This window comes from Lampris incognitus, chromosome 2 (genome assembly GCF_029633865.1).
Source record: "Lampris incognitus isolate fLamInc1 chromosome 2, fLamInc1.hap2, whole genome shotgun sequence".
Classification (NCBI taxonomy): domain Eukaryota; kingdom Metazoa; phylum Chordata; class Actinopteri; order Lampriformes; family Lampridae; genus Lampris; species Lampris incognitus.
In genome coordinates, this window is record NC_079212.1 from 23,334,825 (window position 1) to 23,354,472 (window position 19,648).

The 19,648-nt window shown below is 47.2% G+C and overlaps 1 protein-coding gene across 1 annotated transcript in view; it reads left to right on the forward strand.

Moving 5' to 3' along the window:
- The first annotated feature begins 1,827 nt into the window (after window positions 1–1,827).
- The window catches only part of avpr2ab (arginine vasopressin receptor 2a, duplicate b), a 21,891-nt gene continuing 4,070 nt past the window's right edge, over window positions 1,828–19,648 (forward strand). Inside the window, exons 1-4 of the mRNA XM_056298998.1 lie at window positions 1,828–2,097; window positions 2,742–2,987; window positions 3,272–3,418; window positions 4,972–5,290. Of these exons, the coding sequence (XP_056154973.1) occupies window positions 1,828–2,097; window positions 2,742–2,987; window positions 3,272–3,418; window positions 4,972–5,290 (982 nt within the window). The remainder of the gene's footprint in view (window positions 2,098–2,741; window positions 2,988–3,271; window positions 3,419–4,971; window positions 5,291–19,648) is intronic.

Here is a 19,648-nt window from a genome sequence, read left to right on the forward strand (position 1 = left end):
CAAACGAAAACACAAACTTAGATGCAGATGTGGACAAAGACACTGCATGAGCAGTACTGGGTGAGGCCGCCGCAAACGTAAGTTCGCACCGCCATCTTCCCACACCGGTACTGGTTGAGGCCACTGCAAATGTGAATTCGCGCAGCCATCCTCCCACAATGGAAGTGGAAGCAATTACTTCTTAATTTCTGAAAAAGGGAAGGTCTGTATCTTTTGTTTTTGCTGTGTATGGGGATTGTTGTTCAATAATATGAGTATCTGTGTTAATACTACTGTTATTTTAATGTGAATGAAAAATTGGACCATTAAAGACTTGGTTAAAGATTAAAAAAAGTCTCTCTCTCTCTCTCTCTCTCTCTCTCTCTCTTTCTCTCTCTCTCTCTCACTCACTCACACACACACACAACACAGCTCACAACTGAGGTTAATAGGGGTTCAACAGCACTTGTGTTTAACCTCAAGCCTGTGTGAGCACATTAATTCCGGAAAACAATAAAATCTATAGCATGTTTGTAATGATTCACACACTTCAACAATTCACTGCACACAGAGACACACACACAGACACACTCAATCAGAGAGGCATGCAGCGAGGCCTCTTGTGTGTGACTATTTACCCAGTGCCAATCTAGGCATTAATGGGCAGGACCCAGAAAAGTCAAAGCTCATTAACCAACTTTGGGTGATCAACATTACATGCTAACTGACAGTCAGTAAACAAGAAGACGGATACTTTCTCTCTCAAAACCACTCCATTGTACCCACAATGCAAAGAGTGAGAGCAATGATTATATATGTGGCTCTTCACAAAATTGTAGGCAACACTTAAGAAGAAACCATTTCCGGTATTACATAGAGCCTTTCTTAGTAACTCTTTGATGCCCCACTCCTGGTTCTGCATCAAACAGCATGATGAGTGGCCCTTTACATCAAACAGTCTGTGATGACCAATGTAATTGATGCTCCTTTTAAATGCTGAACCTTTTATTTTCAACATGTTTCATATCAGATCATAGTAAAATGGTGAGGAAGAGAGCAAAGTGGTTATATTTCTTTATCAGAATCTTATCCAGATTAATCTCACTTTGGTTCTAGAATCCGCCTGGAAAAATAATGCTACGCTTCTGAAATCTGGGGTCCTGTTTCCTTCTTGCCACAAAGGAACCAGATCGTAATCATTCCTGTATTGGTGTATTTGAGAGCTGTTTCATGTCGATTTGCCACCGTCATGGACCATCATTTTATTTGCATATTAGCGGTCGGGGCAAGAATCAATTCAGTGCAAAATCACAAAATTAAGCTGTGATGATTTTAATAGAGCAGCATTTCCCCTGAATTACAATGGTGAGGCACATTTTAACAGGTGCTGTGAAGAGATTTGAAGTACTGATTTCTGCATCTCTGAATGTTTGAATTTGAGCTGTTTGAATGTCTAGTCAAGGTAGGTTTTAAGCTTTTGTTACCTATGGGGCTTAAACGCCTTTTTTGCATACAGTTTCTTCTGGATTATTGCAGTTTTCATGTTTTACTGTTGATAAGGGGATAGAGCCTTAAAAAAGCACGTAATATTGAATTGCAATATTTATAATATTGACATGCGTATCAACTCGGCAGTAAGATATTTTTGTTGAATCGAATCGGAAGGTACCTGCAGATTCCCATTCTTAAAAGCATACCTTAAATGTTTCAAAACTGCAAAACTTGCCATGTTTGATAAAAAGGACGTAAAGCTCTCCTGTCCCCCATCTTTCCTCCTTCTGCGTTACCTCCATTCTTTTTTTTCTCCCCTACTCACTTCACCTCCCTATCCTCACATCCTCAGGCATGATGTCTGTCCCCCTGGTAACAGACTCATATCTGTCCCATAATTCATCTGTGGTGTCCGAGACCCCGGTGGTCACCAATGCTACCGAGCGTGAGCGCGATGCCCTGCTGGCAGTGGGTGAGGTGGTGGTGCTGGCGCTGATCTTGGTGATGGCTCTCCTAGGCAACGGGCTCGTGTTGGTGGTGTTGCTGAGGCGGTGGCGACACCACACCCCACTCCACCAGTTCATGCTTAATCTCTGCCTGGCTGACCTGGTCGTGGCCCTGTTTCAGGTACTGGACACAACCAAAGACACACGCGTATGCTCGTGTGCACACGTACCATACACACCATACAGTTGCAGTTCTGTTCCCAAGAAGACATACAGGCATACATGAACACACCAGACCACATGTATGTAACTCCTGATTGTAACCCCAGTTCTACACCTAACTCGAGTCTTAAAAGTCATACTTTTTCCTCAAAAACTTTTGTAATAGCAATGCATTCACAAAGGTAGATTATACATTGCCTGTTCATGTACATGCACAGACCAATAAAAGACTCAAAGGCCCTTTGTAGAGCTGGATTCTTGTGCCCAGATATATCCAGATTGTATCTGTGACGGATTTTGTTTACATCTGTTATTGACATGCATCTCATCATGCATCTCCAGTGACTACTTATGATCGGATTTTGCTTTCCCGCTCAGTATGCAAATTATCACATACATCACATCCGCAATTTGACTCAATAAAGTACCTTGTCAGTGAAGCCTCACATATTTGCCCCAGTTTGACAAATGGAAAGCAAATTACCTCCCACACACACACACACACACACACACACATACAACTTGCCTTCTTTAAATACTTAAATCAAAGTACTGAAACGATCCTTCCTTCTGACTGTCTCACTTCACCCTCCTCTCCCTCAGGTGCTACCTCAGCTGGTGTGGGATGTCCAAGGGCGCTTCCCTGGACCTGACATCCTGTGCCGCCTGGTGAAATATCTCCAGGTCCTTGGCATGTTCGCTTCTTCCTATATGATCGTCGCCATGACGATTGACCGCCACTACGCCATCTGCTGTCCCCTGCAGGCGTACCGCAGCGGGGCCACTCAGCGTTGGAACACATTCATACTGCTGGCTTGGGGGCTGTCTCTGCTGCTGAGTCTGCCCCAGGTACTGGGAGGGAGGGAGGGGGAGAGAGAGAGAGAGAGAGAGTGAGAGAGAGAGGGGAAAACACATGAATGTGTGTAAGGGTTTGATATACTGAAGGTTATAGTGTGCTGGGAGATTTAATATACTGGCTTTCCAGAGGTTTATGCCTTAAGGATTAATAATTAAAGATGTGCAGACTCATACATAAAAACACGCATGACCACATACACACACACACATTGGATCACTCCACCCCTATATCACTTTTCATTTTCCCATCCTCTCCTCTACCCTTTCTCTGACAGGCATTCATCTTCTCTCGTTCGGAGGTGGCCCCGGGGATTTATGAGTGTTGGGGAAACTTTGCTGAAACCTGGGGTCTGAAGGCCTATGTGACTTGGATGACGTTGGCTGTCTTCGTCCTCCCCGTTGTCATCATCACCATCTGCCAGGTTGGGAGCGGTACAGTACAATAGACTAGAATAAAAAAGGAACAGAGTAGAGCAGAATGGAACAGAACCTTTTGTTAAAATGTGATTTCACTGCCACCATTGGCAGCCATTTTGAGTATGTCCTGGAAAAGTGTTGTGTTAAATTCAGTCGGAGAAAGAGCTCACGCAATACAGGGACTGGCTGCAGCACGCGGAGAAGGGTACATTGATACAGCATTGAGGAAATCTTATATTCTTGAATTCTAATATATACACCAATCAGCCAAAACCTTAAAACAACCTGCCTAATATGGGTAGGTCCCCCTCCTGCCACAAAAACAGCTCTGACCCATTGAGCCATGGACTCCACAAGACCTCTGAAGGTGTCCTCTGGTATCCGGCACCAAGATGTTAACAGCGGATCCTTTAAGTTCTGTAAGTTGTGAGGTGGGGCCTCCATGGATTGAATTTGTTTCTCCAGTACATCCCACAGATGCTCGATCGTACTGAGATCTGGGGAATTTGGAGGCCAAAGCAACACCTTGAACTCTTTGTCGTGTTCCTCAAACCATTCCTGAACAAATTTTCCAGTGTGGCAGGACACATTATCCTGCTGAAAGAGGCCACTGCTATCAGGGAATACCGTTGCCATAAGGGGGTGTGCTTGGTCTGCAGCAATGTTTGGGTAGGTGGCACATGTCAAAGTAAGATCCACATGAATGCCTGGACCCAAAGTTTCCCAGCAGAACATTGCCCAGAGCATCACACTGCCTCTGCCGGCTTGCCTTCTTCCCATAGTGCATCCTGGTGCCATCTCTTCCCAGGTAAATGATGCACACGCACCCGGCCATCCACATGATGTAAAACAAAATGTGAGGCCACCTTCTTCCATTGCTGCATGGTCCAGTTTTGACATTCACGTGCCCATTGTAGACACTTTTGGCAGTGGACAGGGGTCATCATGGGCACTCTGACTGGTCTGCGGCTACGCAGCCCCATACGCATCAAGCTGTGCTGCACTGTGTGTCCTGACACCTGTCTATCATAGGCAGCTTTAATTTTTTCAGCAAGCTGAGCTACAGTAGCTCTTCTGTGGGATCGGACCAGACGGGCATCGCTCCGTCATTGCTCCCCACACCCATCATTGAGCCTTGGACGCTCATGACCCTGTTGCCAGTTCACCAGTAGTCCTTCCTTGGACCACTATTGGTAAATACTGACCACTGCATGCTGGGAACACCCCACAAGACCTGTCGTTTTGCAGATGCTCTGACTCAGTTAACTATCCATCACAATTTGGCCCTTGTCAAAGTCGCTCAGATCCTTATGCTTGCCCATTTTTCCTGCTTCCAACACATCAACTTCAAGAACTGACTGTTCACTTGCTGCCTAATATATCCCACCCCTTGACAGGTGCTATTGTAATGTGATAGAATCAGTGTTATTCACTTACCTATCAGTGGTTTTAATGTTTTGGCTGATATGTGTATATATTTTTTAAAACAAGCGATGAAGCTGTTTTGTTTTAACCTCCCTCCCTCAAACTCAACAACCCAATACACCCTACCTTTCAGGTGCGAATCTTCAAGGAGATCCACAACAGTCTGTACCTCAAGTCAGAGCGCCGCATCTCCCCCTCCACTCTGCCACCATCCAGTGGGGACAGCCAGAGAGGAGGAGGAGGAGGAGGAGGAGGGGGTCCCAGCAGGGGGAGGTCCAGCCTGCCCCTGTACGCTCCACCCACTTTTATTGGCAGCTACAGGGACAAAAGCAGCTTGGACACTGCATCCACATATCAACACCTGCCCATGGGTCCCCTCAGGTCCTCGGGGTCCCTGAGCTACAGCATTACATCACATTGTGATGGCCATACCTGCACTGCTGTCCGTCAGGGTGAGCGTCCTCTGAATACTGCATATACTCTGTCTGCTTCAGATAATGTGTGCACTTTCTCTTGCAGTGTATTTGATTCTATTACAATGCATTTTCTCCCCCTTTTTCTCCGCAATTGTACTTGGCCAACTACCCCATTCTTCCAAGTCGTTCCGGTCGCTGCTCCACCCCCTCCGCTGAGCCGGGGAGGGCTGCAGACTACCACATGCTTCTTCTGATACATGTGGAGTCGCCAGCAACTTCTTTTCACCTGACAGTGAGGAGTTTCACCAGGGGGACGTAGCACGCTATTCCCCCCAGTTCCCCCTCCCCCCTGAACAGGTGCCCCAACCGACCAGAGGAGGCATGAGTGCAGCGACCAGGACGCATACCCACATCCAGCTTCCCACCCGCAGACACGGCCAATTGTGTCTGTAGGGACGCGCGACAGTTCAATGTATTTTATTCTGTTTTATGGCTCCCTCCTGGCTAAAATAGTAATGGGTGCATAAGAAAGATTGGTCAAGCCAAACCACACACACACACACACACACACACACACACACACACATATATATATATATATATATATATATATATATATATATATATATATATATATATATATATATATATATATAGTATATACATACATACATACATAGCGTTTTTTTCCGAAACCGTCAATGGTGTTGAGTGCTCGACTAATGAGGAGCGGAATATATATATATATATATATATATATATATATATATAGTGGCGGACACTAGGGGCTATGCCTCTCACCCAGCAGGACTGTGAGCTGGGGCGTGGTTTACGTTCCCGGGCTCGCCGGTGCAGGGTTGTTCCTGCTGCAGTTGAGGAATAAACATCAAACTCGCCTTCGTCTCCTGTGTTTTTCCTCATTCCTGCCACATTGGTGACCCCGAATTGAACATGTTTGGAGCAGAAGAGGAGTGTGAATCCACTTAGGCCACGCCGCCCCAACTCTCGTGAAACTCCCAGAGTTCTGGCAGAGCGACCCGGCCTCGTGGTTCCAGCATGTCGAGGCGCTGTTCCACCTGCGTGGAATCTCCGCGGACGACTCCAGATACTATTTGGTCGTCGCTGCGCTGGACCAGCAGTCCACACGCCGGGCCATGCAGCTGTTGCGCGCCCCTCCGCAACACGATAAATACGTCGCCCTCAAACATCTTCTGCTCCGGAGGTACAGCCTATCTACCGCAGAGAGGGCAGATAGAATCCTTTCCCCATCCGGTTTGGGCGACGGGACGGCTGTGGATCTCATGGACAATATGCTGTCGCTGCTAGGCTCAGATGAAGGTCGGCTCCTTTTCCCGTACGTTTGCCTGCGCCAGCTCCCGTCTCCTGTGCGCGCGGCTTTGGCTAACTCCCCGTGTCTGGCCGCTGGTGACTGCCGACGTTTGGCACAAGGTTGGTGACTGTTTGCTTCCACGGGCGCCATTTTGAGTGGGACTTTGTAGTGGCCGCCATTACTGTTCCTATTATCGGCGCGGATTTTCTGTGTGCTAATGGTCTGCTGGTTGATGTTGCAAACCGCCGCCACTGTTCCGTGCGAGACAGGGGGAGCCGGGCCGTTAACACACGCTAACTTTTTAGCATTAGGGGATGTTTTTCAGCGTTTGCTGGCGGATTTTCCATCGGTGACTACGCCTGCCTTTTCCACCGCGGTTACTAAACACGGGGTATAACATTTCATTCCCACTCTGGGACCGCCAGTTTTTGCGCGCGCGCGGCGCCTCGACGCGGTAAAATGGGCTCCAGCTAAGGAGGAGTTCGCCATCATGGAGCGTCTGGGTATAGTGAGGCGTTCCAACAGCCCGTGGGCCTCGCCGCTTCACATGGTGCCCAAGGCGGATGGGTCGTGGCGGCCTTGCGGCGATTTTCGCCGCCTGAACAACGTCACCGCCATTGACCGCTATCCCATCCCACACATATAGGACTTTTCCATGCGCCTGGCAGGTACCACTATTTTCTCTAATAGTCCATGGGCCAGACGATATTTCGGTACACTCAAGGTGGCAAAACTTACTTATAATTTTTGAAAGGATCCATGTCTGTAGATGATATTTTGGTATGATAACCATTCCTGAGTGGCAGCTGTATCACAGTTATCAGCTCATGAAGTTAACCACCCGCTAAACTAAATTGCATTTTAGACGCTGGTGCATATGCTGGTTTAGCCTCATGGTCAGGACATTTTTCAATGTTCTATAATATTGTCTTTGGTATCATTTTAAAGGGGACCTTCTTAGCTTTCATTCAAGCCCTGTTGTGGATATTTCTCACAAATATAGAGGTCACTTGAGCTCTTCAACCCGTCAATAACACACATCTTTCTGCAATGTTCGCCTAAACTATATACTTTCTTTTAGCCCTGTGGCATCTAGGAATATCAGGGACACAAAACACAAAAACTGGAATACTCACAGGACTGTAAAGATTCAGGAAATGTATAATATACCCATACTATTTCATTGTGTGAGGTGATTGTGAGCCTTAAATGAGAACTAGACCAAAGCCAGTTAGGTCACAAACTGGTCTCTATACATTTGTTTAAATACACAATCAAAATACATGATAAAAAGGAATACCATAGTGAGGTAATGAACTATTTTAATATTTTAAACAACATTGACATTTACATATACTTAGTCAATGATACATGTAATCCCATATCATTAGTGGGTATATGTAATGGTAATGGGTAGGGTAATGGGAATATGTGAATATGGTTACATTATTGTTATCAAGCTCTGGGTAACCAAGTCCAGAATCAACATCCTGTGCATCAATAGACTACTACCACAGTAATACCATCAGAATCATCACACTGTCATTCATCAAACTGCTTGTTTCTCTCATCATCTGACTCCCCAAGTTCAAAGTCCAGTTCTGGACCATCCTGCTGTTTTTGGTTACTGCAGGTCTGTAACCTGCACATGTCTGTGCACGGAAGTCCATTTGACAGGCACATGCAGCTTGGCATTTTGCATGAATGCACACACTTGCATGTTAGCATTTCCAAGACCACATCTGGTGCAGGTGGGGAGCGCATCCAGTAAATGGCCAGCTTGCCTTCATCGTCTGTCCATCCATACTCAGTAGGGCTTGGCACCACAGGGTTAGCCTGCAGACAGCACTTCCATATTGCTGCCTGATAGTTGGCTCGTTGAACATGGATAAAGAGACAGTCTCTACATGGTGGCAGCTGGCTGGACTCAACCTCTCCCCTTTTGGTGCAGAAGAGCTGGTAACGCAGTTTGTTCACCTCGGCAGTGCTGCTATTAGCAACATACATCCGACAGGTGAACTGCTCAATTTTCTGGAACAGCTCATCACTCACATTCCATGTCTGTCCCAGTTGACTAAAAGTCTCTTGGCAGGAAGTGTGCTTTCTCACTATCTTCAGGGCATTCAGCTTCCCTCGACCAGTGAATGCACTGACAGTGTCGCAGCCTGTGAAGGCATGTAAGCCAATTAGGCTGTCACAGATGCTGTCTCCAAGTGAACTTGCCAGTTTGGTGATGTCGACAAACCGTGTGCGGTTCTGAGTCCCACACTTCTGGTAGATGGGACAGGTGATGTCCTTCTGGAAGCCAAGACAAAGCACCATGACATCAGTGTCCTCAGCTGTGATGATAACTGACTTTGAGCCCGCATTTGCTGCATGCAATGCATGCAGGAGCAGACGGGTGTCAGCTTCTTCATGTGTGGAATGCAGTTCTGCTGCTTCCTCACACCCATCTTCTGTCAACTTGTAGCAGGTTTCCTCACAGGTCATGTACAACACCTTGCCATGCAGCATAGCTCTGTATCGTGGGAGTTTCCACTCTTCCACCAGAAACTTGATGAGACTGGTCTTGTTGGAGGAACTGCACAGAAATTTTCTCCACTGCTGGACGTGGTGTCCCCCTGCAAGATTCTTGTACTGGAGAGTGATGTCTCCACCCCGGTTCAGTCGTTCAGCATCTTTGATCGAAGTCTGGTGATAGACATAAAAAACAACATCAATCCTCCCACTCTGTGCTCCCTCATGGAGGACCTGGGTCAAGGCTGACTCCGCCACCTGTGCAAAGGTTTTGTTGTTGCCATTCATTTTTTGGACCAGGCTCATCCCATCAATGATGGAAGTAGATGGGATTGGGATGTCTTCTGCAGGAGATACATTCTTTTCAAGCTCTCTGGCAAGTGCAGCCTTGTTTGTTTTTCGTAAGGACCCATCAGCATTTGCCAGTGCCCATGGTAGTGGGCCCAATGGGTAGGCAAGGACATCCTTCAGATTCACCTTCCTGCTTTCAGCCACCAGGATCATGTGGCTGAAAAGGTTTCTATCTGCCTTCAGAACCACATCCTGTGCTTTCTTTCCATGAGCTTGTTTTGTGCTGACATTGGAGAATGTTTTCAGACTTTGCTTGGTCATCTTGTCGTGGAATTTCACAGGTGGTGGGTCTGCATCTAACCTTGTTTACTGGAATGCTTGGTAGGCCTCTTCTCCTTTCTCAAGAGCTCTCGAGAGATCTATGGTCACATCAGGTGGAGCCATGTTGCCAGTGGAGAGGCTAACCAAATCAATCTCATCAGGGGACATAGGATTGAGCCAGTTATTCTCCATAAGGTCCATGAGAGACTGGACATCTGCTTCATCTCTCTTGATCCTTGGACTCTGTAGATCTGGATGAGACCATTTGCACCTGCCTTGACCTGTCAGGTCTCTCAGCTGTCTGAGGTACATGCTTCTATACTCAGCTGTGAGATAATATTTGGTCACAGCTCCTGGCTTCAAGCTGAATCCCTTTGTCCCTCCAGCTGTTTGGGTGTCTTTGTTCACCGTTTCTTCTATAGCTTGGTCAACAGGGATTCGGCCAAAGGGATTGGTGGAGCCCAGTTGGACTGAGAAGCCTCCTTCCATGAATTCTGTGTACACATCTGGGTGTGTGATGGGCAGCTCAGACATCTGGGCGTAGTAGAAGGGTAGGTAGCGTGCATAATTCATCCTGTCATAAGCAAAGCACCATGGGATCATTGCTCGAATGCTAGCCAAGTGTAGCATCCAGTCTCCCTCTCTGGATGCTCGGATGAGCCCCAACAAGATTTCAACCATGTCCAAATAGGACATCCAGAAGTTCGAGAGGCTGCCGTTTCCACCTCTAAGGAACTCACGGTAGACTTCAAATAGATCCATGATGCGTGTACAAGAGCTGTTCTCGAGGACCTCCTTCAAAGCATGTTGTGAGACTTCTTTCCCAAGGCTGTCAATGGTCTTCAGTGTCACATTCAGGTGAACCATGTCATTCCTGTGAGTTTCTTCCAACCAGGACAGGAAACCATTCAAGGTCAGTCGCATGAGAGCCTCATACAGGAGCTTGTGTAGTCGCACTGCCCTGTTGTACTTGCGGCCATCCATAACACCAGCAATTGAGCCTTCTGCAATCATGCCAGACTCAATGCAGAGGTCTTTGAGTCCAGCATCTTGGAAACGCTTTCCTATTATTGCCAGCAGTGTGCAGATGGTGTGGAATACCCCAAGCCTAACGATGATATCATGGAACTTGTCATAGTGTTTCCATGTGATCTCGACAGCCTTTGCATACAGGGCTTGGTCAAAGACACAGACAATCTTCCTCAGGCCTAAGCACTGCATGATGCTCAGTGACTGGTTAAGCACCTCGTTGACAGTAGACATTTGTGTCGCTGGAGCATTGATGGTAGGCAGATAGCCTATATTGTCGGGGATGACCGTCATCTCTCCTCGAGTCAGGATGTTGAAGCCTGTCCAGCTGCTGACTGACTGTTCTTCTTGTTGTGACATGCGTGCTAGGACCCAAAGAAGGTTTTTCTCTCTGGCAAGCTTAGTATTGGCTGCAGTATCGGCATCTGACTTTTTGCTTTGTGGTGGCCCTACTCGTTGTCCAGCATTGTAAGTTGGTAACATTGGTGGGGGTCCATCAATGCTTCTCTTCTTTGTTTTGGGAACAGTGGGCATGGGTTGGACAGGAAGTGGGTTGACTGGCTTTGCTTGCACAGCAATCCCATTGACTCTGTGAGATGTTCCCTCACCACTGACAGTTTCTTCAAGACGGTCGATATTGTCCCAGGCTAAAGTTGTGAATATGCCAGGATGGATGTTAGCTGGAAGGGCAATGCCACTCCCTGATGATGAGAGTTTCTGGAGACACAGGGCAGTGTTGATCTCTTCCATCTCTGAATAGGACACACTGTGACCAAGTGACATCCACACTGTGAGGATGTTTATCAACTCTACATTTCCTGTCAACGATTTGACACTGAATGGCAGAACAATGTGCTTGGAAGGCTTGGTATTTCCACATGTCACTGCATATACTATGTCATGGCCAAATGACTGCAGAAGGCACTGCACTCTCTGGGATGCATGATCAGGATCATTTGAGCCTGTGAGTAGAGAGTACAGGAAGATAATGAGCGACTCTGGAATGGTAGGACATTCTGCTTCTGGTTTGACTTCAGGCGGCCAGGTTTGAGGAACATCTTGACTTTTAATGTCTGCTCTCAATTTGATGGCTGCTTTGGCTATAACATCTTGTGCACTGACACTTTTCAGGGTCTGCAGCTCCCTTTTGAGAGACTGATTTTCTTTGGCAAGTTCCCTCGTGGACAAGTTATCGGGATAGAGGAGGAATTTTCCTTTCTCATCAGGGAATATCTGCAAGGCTCCAGCAAACTCACTCTCCAGGTTTCGCCTTATGTGCTTCTTGGTTGATTCCTTGACTTGGGCAATGCCTTGGGAGTTCATTGAAGCTACCAGTCTAGAAGAGAGATCAGTCATTGTCATCACTTGAGGATTGCCAAAAAGCTCCATCCTGATGAAGAGGAACAGCTCATTGTATGCCTTATTCACAGCAGCTTCATACTGGGCTGCAGCATCATCATCTTCATTGCTGGCAACCTCTCCTTTGGAAACCTCTTCTTTGGTGTAAAGTCTATAGCATGACCTGTGGTAGTGCCCTTCAGCTGCTACAAGGTCTCTACTCACAATGGCAAGGATTCTGCTGTCCCTTTTCTTTGTGGCTGCACTCCTGATCTTTGCATCAGCTCGCAGTTCTCGACACTGCACCAGTACTTCTCTCGTATTCTGTCTCTTGGAATATTTGCTGTTTTTCTGACAAAATATGCACTCTGCATCATAAGTCCTAGATGTACTTGGAGCATGTCGAGCTACTCTCTTAGATTGTTTCTCTTCAGCAAAGACACAACTTTTCTTTTCTTTTGCAAGGAGGCCATCAAGAATCTTCTTCATAGTGAACGTACTGCGACACTTTCTGTGGTAGTAGATTGCTGGAATCTGTCCCTCAGGAATGTCTTTTGCCAGTTTCAAAACTGGTGCATGATTTCGTATCTGAGCTGCCCTGAGCAGAGTTCTCCATGAGTCGACACTTTGTAGTGAAACCAGCTTATCTGTATCATCAGAACAGTGGATAATGCACTCCACCCGTGGGCGCTTTGGTATTGGGTAAAAACTTGCTTGTTCACCAGTGGCCATATTCAGTCAGTTTTCACCTGCCACATACAAACAAATACATGTGACTTAGGTGTATGAACACTACTAAAACAAAGTTTACTTTGCTTCACCAGCGTCATATTACCATTATTTATCTTACATAGCCACAAATAGATACATTACCTAGTTGCTATGCAACAGCTATATTTTGTCCACATGAGGCCGCTAAAATCAACACAAGATGAAAGTTCCTCGTAGCCACTTTAACTAATCATATTAACATATACATTAAAAGAACATGCTAACATTATGGGAAATTAGCTTACAATCTTCTCCAGAGTGAGATAAGAAGATAGATACCAGTTTCCTCTATATGTGTTTAGTAGAAAGCTATCTGGCTGCACGTTAGCCTAGGTTAGCACAATGAATGGAAGTACACAGTACTGGTTATCCTTGGTTGTTGGCCAACTAAGAACTGTCCCAGAGTTTAAGCTAGGCTAATCAGTACCAGGGGTGTTGAAATGCTATATTTGTAAAAATCTGGGCAAATACACAATCGTGAGAGGCACAGGAACAGGTTTCCTGAAAGAAAAATGAAATAGCTGCTCATTTGGAAAGGTTATCATGTATTATTTTACTTCTGTTAGTGTACCAAATAAAATGGCACCAGTGAAGTTGTGTCACCTTGGGTGATATCGATATCTGGTCTGACCCATGGACTAACTGGCTTTGGTCTAGTTAGTTTCTTAGTAATAATGCCCTTCTAATTTAAGGTTCACAATCACCTCACACAATGAAATAGTATGGGTATATTATACATTTCCTGAATCTTTACAGTCCTGTGAGTATTCCAGTTTTTGTGTTTTGTGTCCCTGATATTCCTAGATGCCACAGGGCTAAAAGAAAGTATATAGTTTAGGCGAACATTGCAGAAAGATGTGTGTTATTGACGGGTTGAAGAGCTCAAGTGACCTCTATATTTGTGAGAAATATCCACAACAGGGCTTGAATGAAAGCTAAGAAGGTCCCCTTTAAAATGATACCAAAGATAATATTATAGAACATTGAAAAATGTCCTGACCATGAGGCTAAACCAGGATATGCACCAGCGTCTAAAATGCAATTTACTTTAGGGGGTGGTTAACTTCATGAGCTGATAACTGTGATACAGCTGCCACTCAGGAATGGTTATCATACCAAAATATCATCTACAGACATGGATCCTTTCAAAAATTATAAGTAAGTTTTGCCACCTTGAGTGTACCGAAATAGGAAATTTTGGGCTCTGGCCCATGGACTATAAGGTGGACCTGGTGCGCGGCTATGATCAGGTTCCCGTGCGCGCAGAGGACGTGCCCAAGACCACAGGGATCACCCCGTTTGGGCTTTTCGAGCTCATGCGCATGCCTTTCGGCTTGAAGGGGGCAGCGCAAACCTTTCAGAGGCTGATGGACTCGGTGTTGCGTGACCTTGCTTTCGTGTTCGTTTATCTCGACGACATATTAGTGGCCAGTCCGTCAGCTGAAGAGCACCTGGCGCACCTGAAACCGGTTTTCCGTCGTCTGGACGAACACGGCCTGATAGTCAACCCGGCCAAGTGTCAGTTTGGACTGCCGGTGATTGACTTCTTGGGTCACCGCATATCGCCGCAAGGCGCGGTCCCGTTGCCTCCTGCTGGAGGGTCGCCCATTCACGGTTTATGTGGATTATAAGCCGCTGATTTTTGCCATGTCCAAGGTGACTGAGCCGTGGTCTGCTCGTCAACAGCGCCACCTAGCGGCGATCTCCGAGTTCACAACGGACATTCAGCGTGTGGCCGGGAAGTCCAACCCAGTTGCTGATTGTCTGTCGCGTGTGCTTGTGTGTCCTGTGCTCCTCGGTGTGGATTTCTCCGCTATGGCTGCCGACCAACCCAGCGACCCGGACGTCCTTGCCCTTAGGTCAACGCGTACCGGTCTCAAGCTAGAGGACGCTGTGATGCAGGAAGGCAGTCCTGCCCTCCTCTGCGATGTCTCCACCGGCCGTCCCCGCCCCGTTGTTCCAGTGGCCTGGCGCCGTCGAGTTTTCGATTCGATTCACTCCCTCTCGCACCCTGGAGTTCGGGCGTCGGTGAAGTTGGTCGGTTCCAAGTTCGTCTGGCCTGGCCTCCGCAAGGACGTCAAGGGGTGGGCAGCTGCATGTGTAGCGTGCCAGCGCGCTAAGGTCCACCAGCACACTAAATCGCCCCTCGAACCGTTTCCGATCCCAGCCAGACGTTTCGACCACGTGCATGTGGACCTGGTGGGCCCTCTACCTTCTTCACAGGGTTTTTTACGCACCTGCTCACAATGATAGATCGGACCACCAGGTGGCCAGAGGCTGTCCCTCTATCCTCCACAACATCCTCGGATGTTGCACGCGCTTTTCTTTCCTCCTGGGTCACCCGTTTCGGCACTCCGTCAGATATCGCCTCAGACAGGGGCCCCCAGTTCGTGTCAGAGCTCTGGTCGGCACTTGCGCGATCCTTGGGTGTGCAGGTACACCGCACTACCGCGTATCACCCTCAGGCTAACGGCTTGTGTGAACGTTTTCACCGGTCGCTCAAGGCAGCGCTGCGCGTTGCGCTCTCGGATGGTAACTGGGTGGATCGTTTACCTTGGGTTATGCTCAGGTTGCGTTCGGCTCCTAAGGAGGACCTCGACGCGTCACCCGCTGAGCTGGTGCTCGGTCAGCCGCTCCGCGTCCCTGGGGAATTTTGCCTGGGAGTTCCGCTCCTCGACCCCGTCCGGCTGTTTATCCTTTTTTGTCCGACAGCACTCGGGTTCCAGGCCCCGTTCACCACTGTTTTCCGCGGTCGTTCGTGCCTGCGGAGCTCGTGTCGGCTCGTTTTGTTTTGCTCACCGCTCGCCCCTCCAACCCCCATACGATGGCCCATTTCGGGTTCTTGAGACGGGTCCTAAGGGTTTTGTACTAGATGTGGGTGGGCGTAGGGAGCGTGTCACGCTTGATAGGCTTAAACCGGCGCACAGGGTGGCAGGCGAAGTTGTGTTTCCGGCCCAGGTTCCTCGTCGGGGTCGTCCTCCTTCCAGGACCCCGGCAGTGTCTTCACGGGTTCAGCATTCTGCTTCTCAGCCGGCTTTGGACTGTGTTTCACCTACTGTTATGGCTGAGGGACGGTGCAGCCGTTATGGCAGGCTGCTTAAGCCTCCAGTGAGACACTAATTTTCTTTCCAGGAGTCCCTTCTGGGTGTTCGGGGGGGGGGGGCGCTGTGTGGCGGACACTAGGGGCTATGCCTCTCACCCAGCAGGACTGTGAGCTGGGGGCGTGGTTTACTTTCCCGGGCTGACCGGTGCAGGGTTGTTCCTGCTGCAGTTGGTTTTTGGAGTTGAGGAATAAACATCAAACTCGCCTTCGTCTCCTGTGTTTTTCCTCATTCCTGCCACAATATATATATTCTTGACTCACTGGATTATTTTGCTCCTTATTTGTTGAGCACTTTTTCCTACCGTTGAGTGTTTCTTTTAACAAACATATATATACAGTGCTGCTTGAAAGTATGTGAACCCCTTGAGCAGTTTAGATTTTTCTGTTGTTTTACCATGATTTTCTTATTTTATCATCATCAGTTTTTATGTATGAAATGTCAGATTTATGTTTATCAATTGCATGTACTTGTTTAATGGGACTTGTTTAAGTAGCCCAAAAACTACATGAAACATGGAATTAGTGTATGTGCAAAAGTAAGTGAACCCTCAGCTGCATTGGTTAAGTCAAGCAGGTAACAGACTGAGGTGAAACACATTTGGGTGCTTAATTAATCATTTAAGCAGACCAATGAAATGAGACATCCTTGGGAAAGGGTTTGGCCTGCACTAATTCAAAGACAGAGGAAACCAACCAAACCGCTGTGGTCCCATACAAATCAACAATGCCGAGAGCAAAGATGATATCCGAGGACATGAAGAAGAGGGTAGTGACAGCCCATCAGTCTGGGGAGGGCTATAAGACCATCTCCAAAAGATTCCAGCTCCATCCATCCACTGTAAGACAAATAATTTACAAATGTAGGGCCTTCAACATGACAGCAACTCTGCCTAGAAGTGGACGCCCATCAAAACTATCACCCAGAAGCACCAGAAAAATTATAAATCAGGTAAAGGCCAACCCACACATCACCTCTAGAGAGTTGCAGACCTCTCTGATAGCATCTGGGACAAATGTGCATGCGTCTACAATCAGACGAAAATTGAATAGCCGTGACATTCATGGGAGGGTTGCTAGAAGGAAGCATCTGCTCTCAAAAAATAACAAAGCTGCCCGTTTCAACTTTGCCAGAGAGCACTTGGACAAACCAGAGGCCTTCTGGAAGTCTATTCTCTGGACAGACGAGTCCAAGATAGAATTATTTGGTCACAATCAAAACCAACAAGTTTGGAGAAAAGCCAACACTGCATATGAAGAAAAGAACCTCCTCCCAACAGTGAAGCATGGTGGGGGAAATGTGAAGGTCTGGGGCTGCTTTTCTGCTTCTGGACCTGGACGACTCCATATTATCCAAGGAACCATGAATTCTCCAGCATATCAACAAATTCTTGACCAGAATCTCCTGCCATCAGTCAGGGAGTTGAAGCTCGGACGAAAATGGATTATGCAACAAGACAATGACCCAAAGCATTCCGGCAAAACTACAAAGGAATGGCTTCAGAGAAAGAGGATTCGTACTCTGGATTGGCCCAGTCAAAGTCCAGACCTTAATCCAATTGAAATGTTGTGGCGAGACCTGAAGAAGTTGGTACATACCAGATGTCCCTCCAACCTCTCTCAACTGGCTGAGTTCTGCAAGGAGGAGTGGGCAAAAAGCCCCATAAGCAGATGCGAGAGACTGGTTAGTGGTTACAGAAGACGTTTGGTTGAAGTAATGGCTGCAAAAGGAGGAGCCACAAGCTACTAATACAAGGGTTCACATACTTTTGCACATGTTAAATTTTCTGTTTTTTGTGAAATAAACCACCTTTGTTGAATTAAATAATGAAAATATATCTCTTTTTGTGTGTGTGTCCATTATTTGGAAGGTGTGCTTTACAAATTGGGATTTGGATGTATGTGTAATAAGCTTATTTTAATGTTTTTTACAAAAACAGTGACCATGTCTGGAGGGTTCACAAACTTTCAAGCAGCACTGTATATATAGCAGCTGATGAGTGCGTCATGCACGAAACAGGCCTGTGCTGCAATGTATTATCCTGTATCTGTGTTGATATTCTGCTCGTCGTTAGTTGAGCACTTATATAACACCATTGACGGTTTCGGAAAAAAATGCTATATATATTTTTGTATCTATCTATCTATCTATATATATATATATATATATATATCTTTTTTCTATCTATCTATCTATATATACACTGCTCAACAAAAATAAAGGGAACACATAAGCAATGCAATGTACCTCAGATCCAAGTCAATCACACTTTTGAGATATCAACCTGTCCAGTTAGGAAGCAACACTGATTCGTGAATCAATTTCACCTGTTGGTAAATTGTCTAATTTCCACCAGGTGGAAATTAGACAATTTGCAAGACAACCCCTATAAAAGGAATGGATTTGCAGGTGGTGGCCACAGACCATTTGCCTGTCCTCATCTTTTCTGGCCGATCTTTGGTTAGTTTTTCATTTTGCTAGTGCCGTCACCACTAGAGTTGGCATGAGGCGGTATCTGCAACCTACAGAAGTTGCTCAGGTAGTGCAGCTCATCCAGGATGGCACATCAATGCGTGCTGTGGCAAGAAGATTTGATGTGTCTCCCAGCACAGTGTCCAGAGCATGGAGGAGGTACCAGGAGACAGGCCAGTACACCAGGAGACGTGGAGGGGGCCGCAGGAGGACAACAACCCCGCAGCAGGACCGCTATCTGGTCCTTTGTGCAAGGAGGAACAGGAGGAGCACTGCCGGAGCCCTACAAAACGACCTTCAACAGGCCACTAATGTGTAGGTTTCTGCTCAAACAGTGAGAAACAGAATGCATGAGGATGGTATGAGGGCCCGACGTCCACAATTGGGGCCTGTGCTCACAGCCCAACACCGTGCAGCCCGATTGACCTTTGCCAGAGAACATCTTGGTTGGCAGATTCGCCATTGGCACCCTGTGCTCTTCACAGATGAGAGCAGGTTCACACTGAACACATGTGACAGACGTGAGAGAGTCTGGAGACGCTGTGGAGAACGTCCTGCTGCCTGCAACATCCTCCAGCATGACCGGTTTGGCGGTGGGTCAGTGATGGTCTGGGGAGGCATATCCTTGGAGGGCCGCACAGACCTCTACGTGCTAGCCAGAGGTACCATGACTGCCATTAGGTACCGGGATGAGATCATCAGACCCATTGTCAGACCATATGCTGGTGCAGTGGGCCCTGGGTTCCTGCTCATGCATGACAATGCTCGTCCTCATGTGGCCAGAGTGTGTCAGCAGTTCCTGTATGTCGAGGGCATTGATGCTATGGACTGGCCTGCACGTTCCCCAGACCTGAATCCAATCGAGCACCTCTGGGACATCATGTCTCGTACCATCCGCCAACACGATGTCGCACCACAGACTGTCCAGGAGTTGACCGATGCCCTGATCCAGGTCTGGGAGGAGATCCCTCAGGAGACCATCCGTCGTCTCATCAGGAGCATGCCCAGACGTTGTAGGGAGTGCATACAGGCACGTGGAGGCCACACACACTACTGAGCCTCATTTTGAATCGTCTTGAAGAATTTCCACAGAAGTTGGATCAGCCTATGTTCTCATTTTCCACTTTGATTTTGAGTATGATTCTGAATCCAGACCTTAATGGGCTAATGATTTTGATTTCCATTGATCATTCTTAGGTTATTTTGCTCTAAACACATTCCTCT